The 19,766-nt window shown below is 34.2% G+C and overlaps 2 protein-coding genes across 5 annotated transcripts; one reads left to right on the top strand and one right to left on the bottom strand.

Annotated features, from left to right (window-relative positions):
* Nucleotides 1-256: 256 nt before the first annotated feature.
* Nucleotides 257-17,224, top strand: LOC141697956 (separase). 4 transcript variants are annotated; one of them, XM_074502532.1, is made up of 28 exons: nucleotides 257-378; nucleotides 488-1,140; nucleotides 2,170-2,347; nucleotides 2,429-2,533; nucleotides 2,763-2,897; nucleotides 3,140-3,576; nucleotides 4,067-4,172; nucleotides 4,302-4,427; nucleotides 5,032-5,325; nucleotides 5,394-5,510; nucleotides 5,607-5,822; nucleotides 5,968-6,092; nucleotides 6,235-6,370; nucleotides 6,509-6,871; nucleotides 6,961-7,050; nucleotides 8,808-9,053; nucleotides 9,140-9,263; nucleotides 9,372-10,112; nucleotides 11,653-11,890; nucleotides 12,975-13,074; nucleotides 13,389-13,586; nucleotides 14,183-14,235; nucleotides 14,316-14,539; nucleotides 14,675-14,918; nucleotides 15,120-15,477; nucleotides 15,738-15,971; nucleotides 16,517-16,604; nucleotides 16,705-17,224. In XM_074502532.1, the coding sequence occupies exons 2-28, from the start codon at nucleotides 515-517 to the stop codon at nucleotides 17,220-17,222; spliced, it is 6,420 nt and encodes a 2,139-aa protein (XP_074358633.1). In that variant the 5' UTR covers nucleotides 257-378; nucleotides 488-514; the 3' UTR covers nucleotides 17,223-17,224. The 4 variants fall into 4 exon arrangements, with proteins under 4 accessions (XP_074358633.1, XP_074358634.1, XP_074358635.1 ...); XM_074502533.1 differs by having other exon boundaries at nucleotides 14,678-14,918; XM_074502534.1 differs by having other exon boundaries at nucleotides 14,684-14,918.
* A 1,473-nt stretch (nucleotides 17,225-18,697) lies between these two features.
* LOC141695705 (uncharacterized) lies at nucleotides 18,698-19,156 on the bottom strand. Its single transcript, XM_074499932.1, has one exon. The coding sequence runs from the start codon at nucleotides 19,154-19,156 to the stop codon at nucleotides 18,698-18,700; it is 459 nt and encodes a 152-aa protein (XP_074356033.1).
* Between the last annotated feature and the right edge of the window lie 610 nt (nucleotides 19,157-19,766).

Below are 19,766 nucleotides of genomic sequence, written 5' to 3' on the forward strand. Positions count from 1 at the left end.
TTCAATAGTTAAGTTGATTATAATTATAAATAAATTCATTTTATCAAATTGCCAGGAAAAACTTATGTTTATCATAATCTCTGCATAAAATGAGCATGTTTTTTCTTTTAATTTTTCCTTTTGTTTTTTATAGTGTTTTGGATAAATTTTAAAAACCAAAGAAATTTTAATCATCAACGTTTTGTTTTGTATAAAGCGCGAAACATTTTCATAAAATATTTGAAATCGGCTACATTGGCTCCAAACCAAAACCTACTTTACTTACTCGTATAGTCTACGCTTCCAGACTCACACTTTGTATACAATCCCTCCGGCGATGCATTTTTTATAAGGCTTCGAAATCAAAATCATCGTGCACTCTCTCTCAAGTTACGCCAGGTAAACAAACCCCTAATTCAATTTCTAAACCCTAATTATTCATTTTTGGTACTTTTCTGCTTAATTGCTTTCGAAATGCGACTTTGAATTGATATTCTACATATTGCAGAAATTGTGTCAATTGAATGTTAGGATAATGGAAGCTTCTAGTCTACTCTCGAAGCTCGAATCGTCTCCTGATCTCGAAAACATCCATACTCTCATCTCCAATTATCTCCTCCCATTTACCTCTACTCTAACTAAAAAACCCCCAAATTCAACTAAAACCCTAACTGACAATACTCGTGCTCTCGCGAAACAATTCCTGCCTTTCCTGAACCGCGCTCTCTCGTTAATCCCTAAACGCCTGCTCTCCCAATCTCCGAAGCTTAATTTAAAATTTGCGGATAAATTGTTTGATAGTTACATTCTCTGTCTTAATTGCCTTGACTCGTTGTCGAGTCAGTTGTCAGGGAAGCCGTATTCTGTGCATTTACAGAGAGTTAGGTTGGTGCATTGTTATTTGTTTTGGGAGAGGTATAGGGATGCGGACAGTGAAGGAGTTTCGTTGCTACGGTCGCTTTGGAAGCTTGGCGGTGATGGTAGTAGGAATGAGTATGTTCCGGATTTAAAGGGAGAGTATGGAGAGGATCATGAGTTTGCGTGGTTGGTTGTGGAAATTGTTGTGTCACTTGTGAAATGTGTGGCGATGAGTCGAAGTAAAGTTGAAAGTGAGTTTCAGAGGCTTCTTGTCATGATTAATGAGGTTATGCCTTGGTTTAGGTATTTGTTTATGCATCTCGGTAGTATGTTTTTATTTATTTTGAAATGCTTAGCATCTTGGTTGAAGTAGTAATTCTTCAATTATGTTTTAACAACTTGTTCAAAACCCTATAGGAACCCTAAGAAATATGAATAACTTGATGCTTTGACATAATGCCAGCGTCTAAGATGAGAAGTTTTTAGAATTAAAACTGAAGCCTGGAATTTTATATAATATCTCGTGCATATTTGGAACTTATTTATGTATGCCGGAGGGAAACCTAAATCCCCATGTTTCCTCATATGTAGAATTTGCGTATCCTTGCACTTATTCTTGCTTCTTAGATGAAAACAGAGTCCCAAGGAAGGGTTATTTATAATTCGGAACTACACTGCCTAAAATGGAAGTGATTAGAGTGCCTTGATGCTTTGTTTGTAGTAATGTAACTTTGATTGTCTTTTGTTCTACCTTAAGGTCAGTTGGATAACTAACTTTAGTAAAATTGAAAGTGATTATCGGAGGCTTCTTGTCATGATTAATGAGATTACACCTTGGATTAAGTATTTGTTCATGCATCTCAGTCATGTATGTATAATATTGTATATATAATTTAAAAAGCTTAGAATTTAGGTTGAAGTAGTATTTGTTCGATTATTTTTTGACAACTTTATAAACCCAAAATAAGCCTTAGAAATCATGAAGACAGTGGCAAAATATTATCATCTAAGACGAGAATTACTTATGTTCAAATCTGAAGCATGGGACTATATATAAACATCAAACCCATATTAATAATATCTTTATCTATGCAGTGGGAACACCAGAAACCCCATAAATTTATATATGTTGAGTTTACATATCCCTGCACCTTTATACTTGCTTAAATAAAAACAGAGTCTCAAGGAAGGGTTTTTTAAAATTTGGAAGCACACTGCCTAATTTATGGAAGTGATTAGTGTGCTTTGTTTGTAGTAATTTCACTCCAATTGTTTTTATTCTACCTATATGTCAGTTGGATACCTTACTGTTATACTTCATATATTTGCTAGGGTTCTAGATGCAAATGCATATGAGAAATTGCATAGGGTGCACGTGTCATATATGAGTAAATGTGCTTCTCTTTTGGTTGACGACCTAAACAATTTTGATGATAAATTGGCGCACACTTTTTGCTTGGCAACTTTTGGTGAGCTTGAAAAGTCATCACCCAAGGATCAGTTTCTGAAGGTTAACTTTTTTCTCTCTATTTACAATTTATATCTCGTAGGTTGTTCATTGTATTTTGTCACTAAACAGTTTCATTTGCAGTTTGCACTCAGGATATGTTACTCCCTGTTTTCACAGCAAAACAACCAGTCCTCTGTAGTTGCCATTTTAGCATGTGTGCTGGATTCTGCGGCCAGTGCGTGCAAGGTAATGATGTTAACCTTGAATTGTCCCTAATTTGGGCATAAGAATTCTACAGATAAGTTTTGTTGTGCTTAATATTCGTGGGTTTTCAAGGGGATCACAAAAAATGGATTGAGGGACTAGGGATTACACTTTTATAATAATTATTCATTTTTATTATTTTATTGTTTGTTATACTTTTGTCAAAATCATGAAGCAGGGTGATTACCTATGACACGGTTGCTTTTATCAGGCTGGGACCCACACTACTAGTATGGAACTCCTGGAACTCGTCAGTTACTGCGCTAACAAATCTCTACATGCCAGTTCAAATATAAATTCTACTGTTGCAGAGAAATTACAGAATATAGCTGATGGCATTTGTTTGGTATGCTACTTTCACTCTCATGTTATTTACTTGTATGATCTATTGATGTATGCATTTTATGTACAGCATCTGACAGATGCCATCTGTGACAAATAGTCTTCTTATTAACATTTTGCAATGTAAATACTTAAATTAATGTAATTTGCTCCGTGTCTCCCCTTTGAACATAGAATACAGCTGTAATGTTTATCCAAAAGTATGTTTTTGTTTTATCATACAGTACATTTATTTTCTTATTGTAGGCTTCTTCATCACCAATCGATTTGCTGCCGAGTCTATATGCTACAGGGTTGTTTATAAGCAACTTTTGTGGTCAAACAATGGCAAAGGGATCCACAAGCACTAGAACGGACAAAAATTCATCTATATATGGATTTTTGCTTTATAATGAGCATAGACTCCAGAATCTAACCGTTTTTTTTCAATCACTGAAAAGTCACTACAGTAGTACTAAAAGAATCAGCTTGCATCAAATGCATTCACTTACGGAACATGAAAACACAGATTTGATTTCCTACTTTAGTGCCCTGAAGTTCTTGTGCAAGCCTCTTGCTGAGTTTGTAAATTTTGAAAGGGAAACTATACTTTCAGACATAGAAGATGCAACATCTGCTGCAAGGCTGAATTTTATTCAAGATGCACTCCATCAATATCTTGATATTTTTATTCTTTGTCAAAGGTTTGTGTTCATGTGCTATACTTCTTCCTCTAAATGATATTTTTCGGGGATTCCATCTCTTGTTTGGTTTCGGTTTAGTTTTTTCATTTTTGCTTTAATTTATCTTATTCTCTTGAAGACCCGTAGTAAGATGTTTTTAGTGTTAGCGTGCATGTTGATTGATAGAATAGATAAAACAAAGAATATAAGAATGCTATGCTGTGCCTTTTTTGGAAGTGTGATTATAGATGACTACTGACATCTCTTTTAGTATTATTTTCAGCTTATTGTATCCTTGAGAGGTAAGTTTCTTATGTATATTAGTCCGTGTTGAGTAGAAATTCAAATTTACTAGGGGTTTATAACTTGTTACTTTTTTTTTATAAAGTCTGCTTGCAGCCTCATTATGTCTGGTCCTACATTAGTACGATTTACTTGTCTGAATTATTTTTCGTAGTAATTCATTCAGTACATAAAATGAGTTGGTTCCCCACTTAATTTCAAATTGCAGGGTGTCAGAAAAGAAAAGAGGGGCACATGATGACAACAATAAAACAACTCTTAGTGCAGCTGTGGCTACTATTGTCCTCTCAATTAGGACAAAGCAAAGGATCAAGGTCGGTATTTATTTGAAATTAAAGATCTACTACGATCAACAGTTTTTTTTTCTAATGTTGTCTTGTTAAATACTATTGTATGTTAAGATTGCTGTAGTTGTTTTCTTTAATATCTTTTTCTGATTGCAGGAGAGTGCGACTTTTATCAAGAATGCAATTTCATCTGATTGGATCCAGTCCCATGGGCTGAAGTTCCTTTTTGCTTCTCTTTATAATGTTGGTGTTGTTCTCTACAAAAATAATGAAATGAAAGAGGTATTGTTTGGAGCTGACCCTTTTTTCAGAATCTATTGTGCTCCCGAAAAATTATGCGATTAACGCAACCAAAATCTAAAGTTGTTGAAATAGATTAGGGAAAGCAGCACATCCAAGATGGGAAGCTAATGCTCTAGAAAAATGTTTTAGTAGTAAGCTAGTCATTTAATAGGAATGATGGTTTCCGATCGATTTCCTGAAAGGTTCCCAGCAAAATGATAATTTTTGTAATGTCAGAGATAGTGGATAGCAAGCAATACAACAGTAGAATTTATCAACCGTCTCTAACTATGCTCATTTTACGAGATTAGAGATAAAAACAAGAACTTTATACTAATTGTTGAACCTTTATCATTATGAGCAATATTACTACCCCTATAGAACGTGAAAGGTTGTATTGCTCTGGTTTTTTAACTAGAAAGGAACATATCATATGACTTGGGAGATTATGTATTCATATTTTTGATTCGTCCTTCATTTTGTTCTATGCACATACTTTTTGATACCCTTATTGCATGTATAACCTTAAGCTGTTCGAATGCCGTGTTCTCTTAACTATGTGTATGTATTGGGGATTTCATCAATGTATTCCACCATTTTCCAGGCTTTATTATCATTGAAGCTGTGTTATAGAGCTTCATGGACGCGACTTTTAACCCATTGCAAGATGTTTGTAGACAAATCGATTGAGTTCTGTGGCGATCTGTCAGAGGATTCAATTGTTGATCTTCTTGCTGAGGCGTGTACAAGGAGTGCATTTGTTTTAGATGTACTTTATCGAAGCGACTATAATAAAGTGAATAAGCTCATTACCTACAGTCTCGAAAAATGGGCTGCTGCTCAAAACATTTTTGACAGACTAGCGAATCCTACAACTTTGCTAAAGCAGTGGGTAAAGGTATCATTTGAAAGTTTCTTCCTGAGTTTATTTTTGATTTTTTTGTCTGATTATTTCTGGGTTTGCAGATACAATGCAAAATTTCTAAAGTTGGTGATGGAGAGAACAATGCTAAAACATTATATTCTCTCCTGTCATGTTCCGTCCAAATGTCGAAAAGGGCGCTTGGTATCTTACTGGAGCAGGTCTGATCCTCCTAAGTTTCTTGCTCTAACAAGGTATTTTACATTTATTATTACTATATGGTGTCTTAGTAGCAACTCTTCCTCTCTTATTCTCAGGAACTTCTTTTGTATGAAGAATTGAATCCGTTGAACCCAACATTTTGCCACAGAATGCGGTTGGATATTACTGATATTCTTCTAAAAGAGGTGTATGTTACAAACACAATACAGAGATCCCGAGTTCTCATTGCAAAAGGAAGGGAGATAAGAGCATGTGGAGTTGAAAGACTTGATGACTGTATAGAATGTTTGTCGGAATCTATTTCTGTAATGGTGAGGATAATAGTGTTGCTTTTGTTGTCAATTTAAACACATGACAAGTGCACACAGACATACACCCACATCAAAGATAATCTCTTTAATTATACCACTCTTTAAGGAAAGATATGCACTATAATCTTTGCGTTTATTGAAGCAGAGTAAAACAAATTGTAACGCTGATTGCGACAGTATTTGCTCCTTCTACTTGGCGAATGCTTATTGCTTGCGTGCACTGTGTACTCAAGAGGCTGAACCTGACAGAAAAGTGTTATTGCTGAAAAGGCTAGTCTCTAATTTACTTAATAGATTGCCTAGCAATTAACAAGCTTTAGATCCTTTAAACTTCAAATAACATGAAGAAATGTTTGTAGGTATACGATCCTTCTTTTTTTTGTATGACCTATACTTCATTCTCGTGGCACAGATCTTTAGAAGACATAGATGCTGCAATTAAGCTGTGGATGAACATAGATTTCCCCCGTCTGTCTGGGCAGATAGATATGGTTTTTGAGAAGTTACTGTTCTTGTTGTACCATGTATATGACTTGTTATCACTGAAGGTCAGCCTTTAATTTGATGCATACCCATTAACAGTGTTATCAGTAATTCAGTATGGAGTTCTCAAATCTCAACTGCTTACATACTCTAGCTTTTATTTTAAGTGCTATCTTCTTTTTCTTTTTTTTTTTCAATTCCAGGGCTACATTAAATTTCATTCCAATATATATGAGATAATGATTAGATTATTCAAATGGAGGAGTGTGCCTATAAAGAAGCTTCTAGCTATACTATGGGAATGCAGAAGGCTAGGCCATGCTCTTTGTGCTTCACCTGTAAATGAAACATTCATTACGACCTTGTTAAACTATTGTGATGCCGCAAACACCATGGAATTCTGGCTGAGTTGCCTAAAAGAATCACAGTCATTAGAAGTTGGTTTTAAGCAGAACTTCTTTTATATGTTTGCTGATTTCTCACTGGGTTCACATCATCATGGAAGTTCTCAATCAGAAATCACCATCGGTGGAATCAAGCAGGCCGTGTCTAATCTCCTTTCAAGTGTAAGGCTCTCTTAACATTGTTAGAGCGTTCATGTGGAAGTAGATGTGTTACACTTATGATTTATATTTTATTTTCTACACTTTTTTAGGTTCCTCTTCCCAGTGGTTCAGCTTCTGTTGCTGCATTTATGTACTATGATTTGGGGGAGAGGTTGATATCTAATGGGCAATTCATTGAGGTATCTATCATCTCACTGTGCATTGTAATAACCCGATAAATTTACGAATTTGTGAATGACAATTTGTAAGGAATCTTGTCAAATATTACACTACCATTTTAATTTGTAATGAACTGGATTTTCGAATTGACAGTTCGTAAGGAATCTTATCAAATATTAGGGTTAAGATTTAAGGGTAACAAAATGAATTAATGAATTTGAGACGATACTGTGATGAGATGATAACATGCTACATTTGTTGTTCTGCATGTGAGAACTACCAGGTGTAGCCGGTACTGAAAGTTGCTAATGACAGCAGTACATGCTTGTCAATGTATGCAACACGTTGCCATAGAACTAAGGAGCAGCTCTCTATGACATTTGAAATCAAATATTCAGTATTGGCCATCTCTCTTTTCCTGCTTGCCGTCCAACATTGACAAGTTCTAAATTTGTTGCTTAAATATGTTCTTGGTGGCAGATGTTAAGCACCTGGACTGGCTGCTCTATCTTTTGAAGTAAATATACGCTCACTGGTTTGTTATAGTTAGAAAGGCAGATGTCATATATTTGAGTGATATCTTGATTGTAGTAGCAGTAGCACCAAGATGGTACATCATTGACCACCTTTTAACTGTTTAATAACATAGGACTATAGGAGCTTTGGAATATAAAGGAAAAAAGAGTATAAATTCTTCCATTGCACATTGATTCTATATTCACTCTTTAATATGTACAAGCATCACAAAAGCCCGTGCAAGGAAGGGGCCTGTATAACAATAACAAAAAAATTATTAATAAAATATTGATAAATATTACTCCTGTCCCATCCAGTTCTAAACACTTTCTTTGTTATGATGTCTCATCGATTTTTTACATTCCTAAAATCACATATTTTTCTTAATTAACTTTAGTAAGTCCCGACTTCTTTACTTCTCTGCACACTTCTTCACCTTTCTTAATCTCTGTTCCCAATCCAAATGTTAACAATTGGGGTGGGATGGAAGGAGCACATATTTAGTGTAATTATATGGTACATATAACACAGTTCTGTCTATTGAATGTTGATTTTTAAGTATATATCTTTGAGTATATAATCCCGCTTCGAATACTATTGTAATAATCTATACTACCTCCGTCCCACTCGGTTATATACGTGTACTGTTTGCACGCATTTCGAGGCTTCTATAAAGTATAGTTTGGTAATGTTTTTTTTTTGAATAAAAGTTTAAACATAAAATTTTTATTTAGAAAAATAAATTAAAAAAAATATTAAGGAGTCATGTTTTAAAGAAGCATTGAAAAGCGTGCCAAAAAGTAATATATAGAATTCAATGAGACAGAGGGAGTACTATTTAAAGCCCATTAGGCCCATAGTACCGACAGACTTTCCAAAGGAGTATCTCTAGGTTGGGTTTAGTAGAATAGTAAGATACATGAAATACTGAAATGTGTTTAAGTTACTTGGTTTATATTCAATAGTGAGTTAATCACAGTGATTCACAGTGTTATGGTCAAGGGTTGAAAATAGAACTAAAAGTTGTGTGAAAAAACTAGAAAGACTTAGATTATTGATGTCATAAATTATTATTCACGTCCTTGTTTGTTCTGGTAACTCATTTTGAACGTTGCAACAATTATTATTGATTAAATTTTATTATATCTGTCTGAGAAACACATACTTATACGGAGCAGCTGTGTCCTGAACAAATATTTGATGCTGCCTTTCATAAAGACAAATGTTGCTAATCTGTAATGGCTTTTAATTGTTTGTATAGGCTCTTTCATATGCCAAAGAAGCATACCAGATACGCAGTAAACTTTTCCGAGAAACATTTATGTACAACATAGATCAGCAAAACGGACAAACGATGCAAGAGCATTATTACAGTCTCAAGAATTTAGTCATATTTTCTTCTGCAGCTACGGCAGCTTGGTTTTCTGAATGTGTTTCACGAGACTTTGAAAGCCATGTTGTTACTCCGTGGAATGTACTGCAATGTTATCTTGAAAGCATTTTGCAGGTTGGACATTTCAAACTCATTTCTGAAGTTGTTGAATAGTTGTGTGGGTTAATTAGTAATTTGTTGGGTTTATCTATGTAACATAGGTTGGATACATCCACGAAATTGTTGGAAATGGATCAGATGCGAAAACGCTTTTACTGTGGGGCAAAGAAATATCCATTTTTCAGGATTTGCCAATATTTATTATTTCATTCTCTTCTGTTTTAGGTGAGGGGTACTGTTCGATTTGTTTATTATGCAGGCCAGCCTTTTCGTCGTTGGCTAGAAATAATGTTCTCAGAGTTGATTTTTATTTCCGTTTTAACATTTTATCAGGAAAACTATATTGCAAGGAACAGATGTGGGATTTGGCTGAATTGGAACTACAGAAGGCCCAGCACTTGCTGGAAAAATTGGACAGCCGGAGCCCCTTTTACTGCTGCAAGTGTAAATTAGTCTTGGAAGTTACAATTGACCAGCAACTTGGAGATTTGTCTAGAAGCCGCTGTGATTCTAATATAGACGACTTATCTGTTAATAGGTTATTATATGCAGAGAAAAGGTATAGAGTAGCACTTAAGAAGCTGAAAAATTCAGAATGGAAGAATTCTGTTAGTAATCCCGAGGAAGCAACAATTAGTGGAACCAGTTCTAGCTCTTCATCACAGTCTGATTACTCGGAAACAAAGATAGCCTTCGAGTGCTGTAGTATGGAAGAAACTAAAGGTGTTCAAGGAATTACTAGTAAGTCGAGGAAAGTTGCCAAGATATTACCACAGGGTAAATGTTTGACACGGCAACAAAATCGTATGATGACTAGGTCTCGTAGAAAGAATATTGAATGTGATCAGGAGGTTGCATCAGAAAACAAGATTATATTTCCTTCCTCTGATGCTGTTGACAATAACACAAAAATTGCGAATTTTGGGAACAATGACTCTATTATTTGTAAAGAAATCAAGTGTTGGTACTGTCTGCCACATGATGTTAGAGAATCCAGGTGTTTGATCAATTATATTCACATGAAATGGGAGTTAGTCCGCAGGCGGCTTTTGGTTAGAGTGCTCACCAGCATAGGTATGTTGATACTGCATTTTATAGCGTGTTGTTGATACTGCATTTTATAGCGTGTTGTTGATACTGCATCTTATAGTGTATAGTTTTAACCTAAAATAGAAGAGTTTTTATTTATTCTTATTTTTTATTTTTTTTGTCAGGTAGAAGAGTTTTTATTTAAGAGTGTTAATCAATTATAAGTTTAATTTCATTCTGATGAGAAGCTGTCAAGCAAAACTCCATGTTGTAATTTATGGGCGACCCTCTTTACTTTGTAGCAAGAATGTTTGTTACAATATGCAAATTTCTAGGCAACCTGCTCTCTCTCTCTCTCTCTATATATATATATATATATATATACACATATATATATATATGTGTGTGTGTATCCGAGTGTGTTGTGTGTGTGTATATATATATATATATATATGGGAATGATCAAATACAAATTAAAATTAAAATAAAAACTTAGAACTAATTTAAGCTATTAGATCTACCTAATCTAATGGTCTCCCTAAATCACACCACCCAACTACCCTGCACCCTCCCACACCCAATTTTAGCTTTTCCCCTCCGTTTTTAATTTGATATTTCCCGTCAAACCATAAATTTTTTAAAAAATCCGATTTCACTGTATTTTTCTACATCTCTCAACGATCGATTTGCATACCATATGTGTTATATTTCAAATTAATTTTAAAAAAATTATTTGGTTTCTAGTTTCTATTCTAAATTGGTTTCTATTGGAGTAGCCCCCTATATATATATGTACAAGTATAGGCCCTTTATATTAACTTATAAGTAAATATATATTAACTTATAAGTAAATATAAATTGATATTAACATCATGTTAATATCACATAAGGGCACTTTTGTAATCACATAATGTTTTATTTTTAATTTATGAAAAATCCCTACGCATTTAAATGAGAAACACATCACAGATAAATACCTGAGGTTGCCCCCTGGCTAGCAATCCAGTTCAGCTTTAGTCCTGTCGTATAGCATAGATATGCATGTATATAGGATTTATTCTTGAAGTGCTGAAAAGATGGATTATATTTATTTTTTTGGATATGTCCTATGTTATCTATGACACCCTTACCTGTGTATAGGTATAGTATTTTGGAATTTTGTACAAAGTATCCATGTAACTTTGACTGCTACTATGAACTTGTAGAAGAAATTATCTTAGTTAAATTCCTCTTTTCCTTTCATTCTCCAACATATCACATTAAAAATTCGTACTTGATATTTATAAATAGATAAAGTTACTGGCATTTCCTAAATATTATGTCCAATAGAATTAAGAAGAAAATTTTTGAACACTGCTCCTCATAGTCCAGAACCTGTCAACCACATAGCATTGATGTTTTCTATATATTTAGCTAGAATTAGCATTGTGTTTGTCTATACATACTAAAGAAATTTGTACTTGTTTTAAATCTTCCATCAAATAAATAACATTCATATATATATATATAAATATCTATATTTATTTATATATTTCTTTCCATGTCTACTTGTTCCATTATATAATTTAATCTTGTTTTTGAGCAGGAAAATGCTTGGTGATTCAGGATGAACGACAGAAAGGACATGAAATTTTCTCCGAATGCATATCCGTTCTAGTCGCTAGGAACCAGTTCTCTCCAACTTACAATGCTGCTCCTTTCAGTTTGAAGCTTGATTTAATTGGATCTGATATTCCTGGAGATGTACTGGCAGTTGAACGTGCAACAGTTCTATACAACCTTTGCTGGTTCATTCTAAAATATTATCGTAGCAAGGGTACAAGGTATTCCGAGCTTTACATTTGCATTAGTTTGCCAATGCATCTGATTATGATTCATGCAGATGCATTTTTGACATTTCTTATTCTAGTATTCTACGAGAAATAATGCAAATAAAATGCTGCACTTTAAGACTTCCTAGAATCGAGCCCAAAACTAGGCTTGATGTGGGCAACTATTTCCCTAATGTAAGAAGATCAAAAGATGGCTAGAGGGTGACCCACGTACTAGCGCCCTTCAGCGCGTTGGGCCGATGTTATCTGACCGACGTTTTCTTAGTGACTCGTTCCTTGATCTTTACACTTCTATGCCTTCATATCTGATTTCGGGTTTGTTTGAGGGAATAAACGTGAAGTAATTATTATCTGGAATCAGCTTTCCTTAAAAGCTCAAGTTCTATGAACATATAATCACTTTTCTCTCTATATTATGAAATATTTTCTTATACTATCTCACAATCTATGAATCATTTTTGTTTGTGTTAAGTGCTCAAAGGCACCAACATTTATTTTATGTATTCACCTAGAAAGGGTATAATAGTACTTCACAATGATATATGCATATTAATAGGTATTTTGAAGTATATTGATATATTGATGATGATTTATAGTTTTGCACCTGTGCTTTGTCGTTTGATATCATGTTTTATCTGATTAGCTAACCATTGGTCAAAAGCCTTTTATTATAGCTAATTTGCTACTTCGTTATTTATTCATATTGTGGCGTGTTTCACATGTTTATCAGAATGTCTGATGTATCAAATGAAAGATTACACACACGAGAACAAAATGCTCAATGAGGAGACAAAAAAGTAAAAAACAATAGCATAAGGTTGCAGTTCAGCTTAGTGTATCTATACTGTTAGGATGTAATTATATTTGATAGGTCATCAGTGAAATAAAACCGCACATGCACATGCATGCATCCTTCGCTTGTGTTTGGGGAACGGAGATTTACCTCATGTTGGAATGTAATTACCTGCTGGTTCATTTGCAATTTTAATACCCTAATTTATTTCGTCCTTTACAAAATTATAATATGCATTTCTTGTTTTTGCTACTCCTTAGTTTGTTTCTCTCAATGTTTCAGTGCTGGTTCTGATTTTTCTGGAATTACAATAGCAAGAGTTATGTCTTGGCTAAAGCTGGCATTTCTAATCTGCCGCGAGGTTCCTGTACTTTTTCGTAAGGTTAGAACTTACACTGTGTTCCTAGTACGGTCTTTTCCTAGAGCTCGAGCAAAGAAGGATCCTCGAAGACAATTTTCTTTTTTCTAAAGATGCTAATTGTCATAGAATACCTTTATCCTTTCGTCTTCATAGCTTGTTTTGAATGTAATAGGGCAATCAACAAATCGATATAATTACAGAATAAGTCTGTCATAGTGATACATTTGCTTCCTTATTTTAGTTAAATCTTGCAAATGCTTAGTGGTCACACATAATATATTATACAGTTAAGTTGCAATAAGTGTTCTTTTATAAAATTGCACCACCAAATACAGGTTTCCAGGTTGCTTGCTGTTCTGTATATATGTTCCTCAGTTGAAATATTGTCTCTGTCTTCATCTCATTCCGACGCAGTCACTGCAAGTCAGTGGGGTTCGTACTTTCATCAAGCTTCTCTTGGCACCCACTTCAATCAGCAGTTGTATTCAGAAAAGGCTAGGAAACAGAAAGGCGAAAGTTTTTCAGGAATTAAGGTTCACCTTAAACCTTATTCCTATATCTGCACATTGGAATTCTTTTTCAGCTGCTTGAAATTTAATATGTTAGAGCAACTCTTTAGAACAGTTTCTATCCCATTCATCATCTTCTGTTACTAGAATTTTGTGATATTTCATAAATAATTTTTGACTAACTGGTTTCCTTTTTGTGCTTAGGTCCGTAGAGGTTTTTCCTTGAATTTTTCTTCCTACCTTGTTTCCTTAAATCCCGTCTACTGATGTTGTGTGCTTTTGCCTTTTTGATATGTTCCTAGGATGTCAAATAAAGCAAATTGTTTTGATGTAATATGGATTATATTAAGCCACTAGGATAATATAAAAAAAATATCAAATTGACGAATCTTTGTCCACATGAAAGGCTCAAGACAATTCATTTAGGGCTGATTAAGATATGCTAGAATTACATTAGAAACTTTGATTATTCTGAAAAGTGTAATGGTGTACTTGGCACTGACCTCATTGAGAATGCATGCGCCTAATTTTGCCTCGACAGGCAATGCGAATTTTGTGGCAAATGTAACAGAATTTGTAATTGGCATCTCGACTAATTAGAGTGTTTGCATGTATTTCAGGGTTGCCTTTCTACCTTAAGTTTACTTGGTCAAGAAACAGAAAATTCACTCAGGTTTTGTTTGATTTATACTTTATGAAACACATTATGCTCACACTTTAATACTTACTGATTCTGCTTCTTCCTTGCAATAGACATGCACCAGATCTACTTCTTAGAGAATTTGTGTCAAATTTCTATCAAAGCCTCCCCCCTGCTGCAATCATCTGCGTTAGCTTGCTTGGAGTTGCTTATGCCAGTTTGCTAAGAGAATTATTTTCTTCCCATGCCTCTGTTCAAGCATGGATACTTCTTTCACGTTTGAATTCAGATAGTCAACCTGTTTTCCTTCTTCTTCCAGCGGATTCGATTCTGGGAGGTAATCTTATTTACTTTTTTGGGCTCTATGCAAACGAAATCTGGTTTTATACTCAGATAATGAATGTTATTAATTAATTTAACAAATCACTGAATTGTAGAAGTTGCTTTACACTGTTAGTTAATTGTTAATCAGAAGCTTTAGGTGATGATGAAACTTCCAGCCAGGGATTCCTCCACGAAAACACGGATAGTGTCAAAAGATGGCGTTGCCCTTGGGGCTCCACTGTAGTTGATGATGTAGCTCCAGTTTTTAAATTGATACTGGAACAGAATTACTTGTCTTCGTCAACATTTCCCCTAGAAGATACAAAAATGATAAGGTCACTGTGGTGGACACAAAGGAAAAAGCTAGATCAGCGCCTCAGATATTTTCTTAGGTAAATGTTGTCATGATATGTATAACCAAACCAATATGTGTAATGCATCTAGATGGTCTTTAATCTATGCTTCCAATGCAGTTTTATGTTCTTTCAAAATTGTCATTTCTTGTGAAAAATGTTTTCATCATTACTTAAACCTCTTGTGGCGGTCCTTATATTCTTATTTTATTTACTGTTGGGTATTTTTTTATCCACCAGGGATATAGAAGAAAAATGGTTTGGACCATGGAAATTCTTGTTATGTAGTGACTGGTCAGACTGCAAGCACCTAAAACTAGCAACGAACAAGCTGGCAGAGGATCTTAAAGTGAAATGCAATGTGGATCTACATGAGAGTCTTCTTAGAGTTATCTTGGCGGGCGGTCAACATGCCTGTGAAAGCACAAGATGTGTTCCAGAGTTAATTCTGAATAAGGGATGCCACGTCGATGGTGTGGAATGTAATATTGATGAAATGTCAATGGCGTTGAAACTTATTCTTGAAACAATCCATGGTCTTGAGGACATTTGTGTAACTAGAGAACCGATCATCTTGGTGCTGGATCATGAGATTCAGGTAGGTATAGTTTTTTTCATTTGTTGTTTCATGGAGGTTTCCCTGATTTAGTTTAATTTCTTTCAGTGCTTTATGTAATTTGGTTAGCTTATTGCCTGTATGTCTTACTTTATCTTTGGTAGAGATGCTGAAGTAGGATATTTGCAAGTTTGTCCTTTCCTGAATAATTTTTTTTTCAATACTTTTTGTGAGTAATATGTGATTCTTTTGTAACATAATTTGTCATTATAAGCATTTGAATTAATTGTTGTCTTTTACAGATGCTTCCTTGGGAGAGTTTACCAATTTTAAGAAATCAGGAAGTTTACCGCATGCCTTCTGTTTGCAGCATTTTTGCATCCCTTGATCGACATGATCACGAAAAACTCGGAACAGGTTCCATAATCTTTCCATCGATAGATCCCCTAGATGCTTATTATTTGTTAAACCCCAGTGGAGACCTCCCTAGTACTGAAGTTCAGTTCGATAAGTGGTTTAAAGATCAAAATTTGGAGGTAAATCTCTTCTAGTTATCTATTTTTATGGCTTTCCAGAATTTAGTCCTATATATTCATTTCAATACTTGGTCATAATACTGGGAGCTTGACCCAAGTCGAACCGCATGTACAACTATATATATATAGGGTTCAATGTGTAGATTTTGTATTATTTACCTTTTATTTAATGGTGTGCATGTGATAGCATAGCACCCTCTGAAAATGTGCCTTCAACAAAGTTTTGTTGTTGACATGCTGATGCTACTTTTTTGTCAAATTTTGAATGTGTCATCTGTTCACCGTAATTGTGTTTTCGAACACTGTATATTTGAGAAATAGATATTCAAAACTTTTACATGAAATCTTGTGAAACACTACCAGTAATTTGGTGGTGCCAGATATTTTATGTTTCTTCTGTGTGATCAACCTTATAAAGTACGGACTATTATAGTAATATGTGTTGTTTATATTTATTATATCTATTTTTAAATGGAACATTGCAACATCGTGTTGATCTGCATTATTTAATATTACTTTCCATTATGTGGTGCTCACGGCTTCAGGGGAAAACTGGAATAACACCCACAATCGAAGAACTGACTGTTGCCTTGCAGAGCCACGAACTTTTTATCTACTTCGGTCATGGAAGTGGTAAGCCTTGTATCTTTGACTATTTGCTGCTCAGTTTATTTCACTAATAAAACAATATAAAATCTAGAATACAGACTTATTGAAGTTGAATGTAATACAGGAGCACAATATATCCCCAATCACGAAGTTCAGAAGCTCAGAACATGTGCTGCTACTCTCTTGATGGGATGCAGTAGTGGATCTTTATCATTGAGTGGGTCTTACAGCCCAAAAGGAGCTCCATTGTGCTACCTTTTAGCTGGGTCTCCTGTTATTGTTGCTAATTTATGGGAAGTAACTGACAAAGATATCGATCGCTTTGGTAAGGCCATGCTTGATGCTTGGTTAAGAGAAAGATCGACGGAAGTAGCTAGTTGTGCTCAATGTGATGCAATTACAGACGAACTAAAATCTTTGAGTATACATGAAGCTAAAGGAAAGGAAAAGAAAAAGAGTTCAAGAAATTTTTTACCTGAAACTTGTGATGTTGGTAAGTGTAATCCTTCTTGTAGACACAGACCAAAGCTTGGAACTTTTATGAGTCAAGCTCGAGAAGCATGCACTTTACCATTTTTGATTGGAGCATCACCAGTATGTTATGGTGTTCCAACAGGCATAAAAAAGAAAGTAATTTTATAGCATTGATCAATGTGAATTATTCTTTACGCTTGCGAACTAATCTCAACCTTTACAAGTCTAACACCAAAGTTGTATATGAACTTAAAATATCAAGAGCGGTCGTCTACACGGTTATCACTACATGTCTCCCCCGTTTTCTTTTGGGAAGGAAAAGCAGTGTCAAAGTATAGACTTAAGGGGAACAGAACCTCCCCTTCACATCAATCTGTTTCAAATGTGAAATTGTTTTACATAGTTGTGATTGTATTACATTCTGCCCATTTGAAAATTGGGTTTCTATCGTTATAGAGAAGTATAAAAACGAGGTAGTAGAAATGTAAACAATTTGAAAAAGGGAGGTTGGGTTTTGTATCTGGTCCGTGACTATCACTATTACTTTACCTGTTATTTATGATAAAATTAAAATAATTGAATTGCATCGTTCAGGAGCTAGATACAGATCGGGTTGCACAACCAAAACTGGTGTGTTTAGACGTGGTTGATGTAATATTGTTTTGGGATTCAGTGGGGGTTACTTTTTTTAGACTTAATTGCAATTTATTAGAATTATTATTTTTTCGTCTTAATTTATCTGTTTTGTTTGATTTTTTACAGTTAAATTGACTAAATTTTGATTGAAAATTTCATATAGTGGATTATTGAAAATATTTATAAAAATTATATTATTAGAAAGGATGTTTAATGTACTTTAATATATATTTTTTATTTTTTCAAAATAATGAAAGAATAAATTTTTATTTACAGTCAAAATTTAATCAATTTGATCATTCAAATTAAACAAGACAGGGAGTACCTTTTTTTTTTTCATGGAAATGGCTTAATATTTACACCAGGTTCTACCATTTACACCCACAGAGTAGTCTCAAAATTTTGATTGTAGGTTTTAACCATGGTCGTAAAAATCGGTAATCGGTACTAATCGGTTTAGGTACTGATTAATCGGTAAATCGGGGATTAATCGGAGGGATTAATCGGAACAAAAATCGGATATATTTAAATATTTTAATAATATTTAATATATTTACCTTATTTATTATGAACTATATAATTCAAAAATAATTTATAAATATTAATCAGATTTCAGAAAATAGATCGGTCAAATATTTTGTAAGGATTAATCGGGGATTAATCGGGAATTTTTAGAACACTGGTTTTAACAGATAATTTTATGATACCAATCCTCAGACCCTAACACTGTCGTCTCAAAAAATTAAGAACCACGTCTCATAAAAATAAAATAAATTTTCCAGTGAAATGATGATGGAATGTAAAATATATATTATTATAAGTGATAAGATAAAGTATGCACAATAAGTAAAATAATTTTTTTTACCAAAAAGCGGTGTTTCATTGATCAATTGAATTCATCCAAATGTATATTTTAACTATAACCGAAATATAGTTTCAGTCAAAAACACGACATATGTGATATACGAACAATCTCACCTATTCACACATCGTTTAATTAAATACAATTACATATTATTTAAGCTTTTCATTAGCCTTTTGCATTCCTCAATAAGCAACCCTAATCTTGATTGCATGCAAATTGTGGTATGAATACTTTGGACTACAAGGCAATCTGACTCGATAATCGCAGTTTCCCATCTCATTTCTTTTAGCCAACTCAAAACTTCTTTCCCCGCCACTGCTTTTGCCAAGCTTGGCCGCATAATTTCTCTGAACAGTCTTGATTTTGCTAAAAGTAGAGCCCCTGAGTGATCTCTTTCTATCAAACCAACATCTGTACCATTCTTGTCATCGAATAAAGCTGCATCCACCGTGATCTTCACTGTTTGCTTTTGAGACTTCGCCCAACAAATTGTTCCATCTCCATGAACTGAAGGTTCAATAGGAACTGTATAGAATCTATTCTGGGTTTTCTTCCATTGTGAGAGATAATCTTTAGTAGCTGCAACTATTCTACCTGGCATAGAATACTTATGGTTCCATTGTTATCAGCCCGTCAAAATTCCTAACACTGTGCATAGCTCTTCTATTTTTTTCGGCTACCAATTGTTTCGCTCAAAAAAATACATCTTGGTTTTTTACATCGGGTAACATCTTCAAGGAACTGAACTCTTGCAGGAGCACCCAAACCTCCAAGCTAAGGAATTCATAATGAGCGGTGGGTCTGCGTTGCAGAATTTGCCAAAATTCCGTTTTTTGAAACACCTCAACTCTCTTCTACTACTACAATCATGGTTGTGTCCTTTCTGATTCCGTTCTGTTTTCAATTTCTTGGTCCAGGCCCAACCGACCTCTCTTTGGGTCCATTATAATCAATTTCAGTTGAGTACGGTTCATTGTCTATTCTCTCCACTTGATTTTTTAAAACTTGACTAGTTTATGCACACGGGTATTTTAAAAATTATTTAATAAAATAAATAAATAATTTATAATTAAAATTGAATAATATAATTCTTAAAGATTAAGTTATCTATATAATAAGTGTATTGCATCTGCATATTATGATAAATTTATTTAAGAACTATTTTCATTACATAAGTTATTTTTATATTATATATTTTATGAAATTATTTT

Source organism: Apium graveolens, chromosome 11 (genome assembly GCF_009905375.1).
Source record: "Apium graveolens cultivar Ventura chromosome 11, ASM990537v1, whole genome shotgun sequence".
Taxonomy (NCBI): domain Eukaryota; kingdom Viridiplantae; phylum Streptophyta; class Magnoliopsida; order Apiales; family Apiaceae; genus Apium; species Apium graveolens.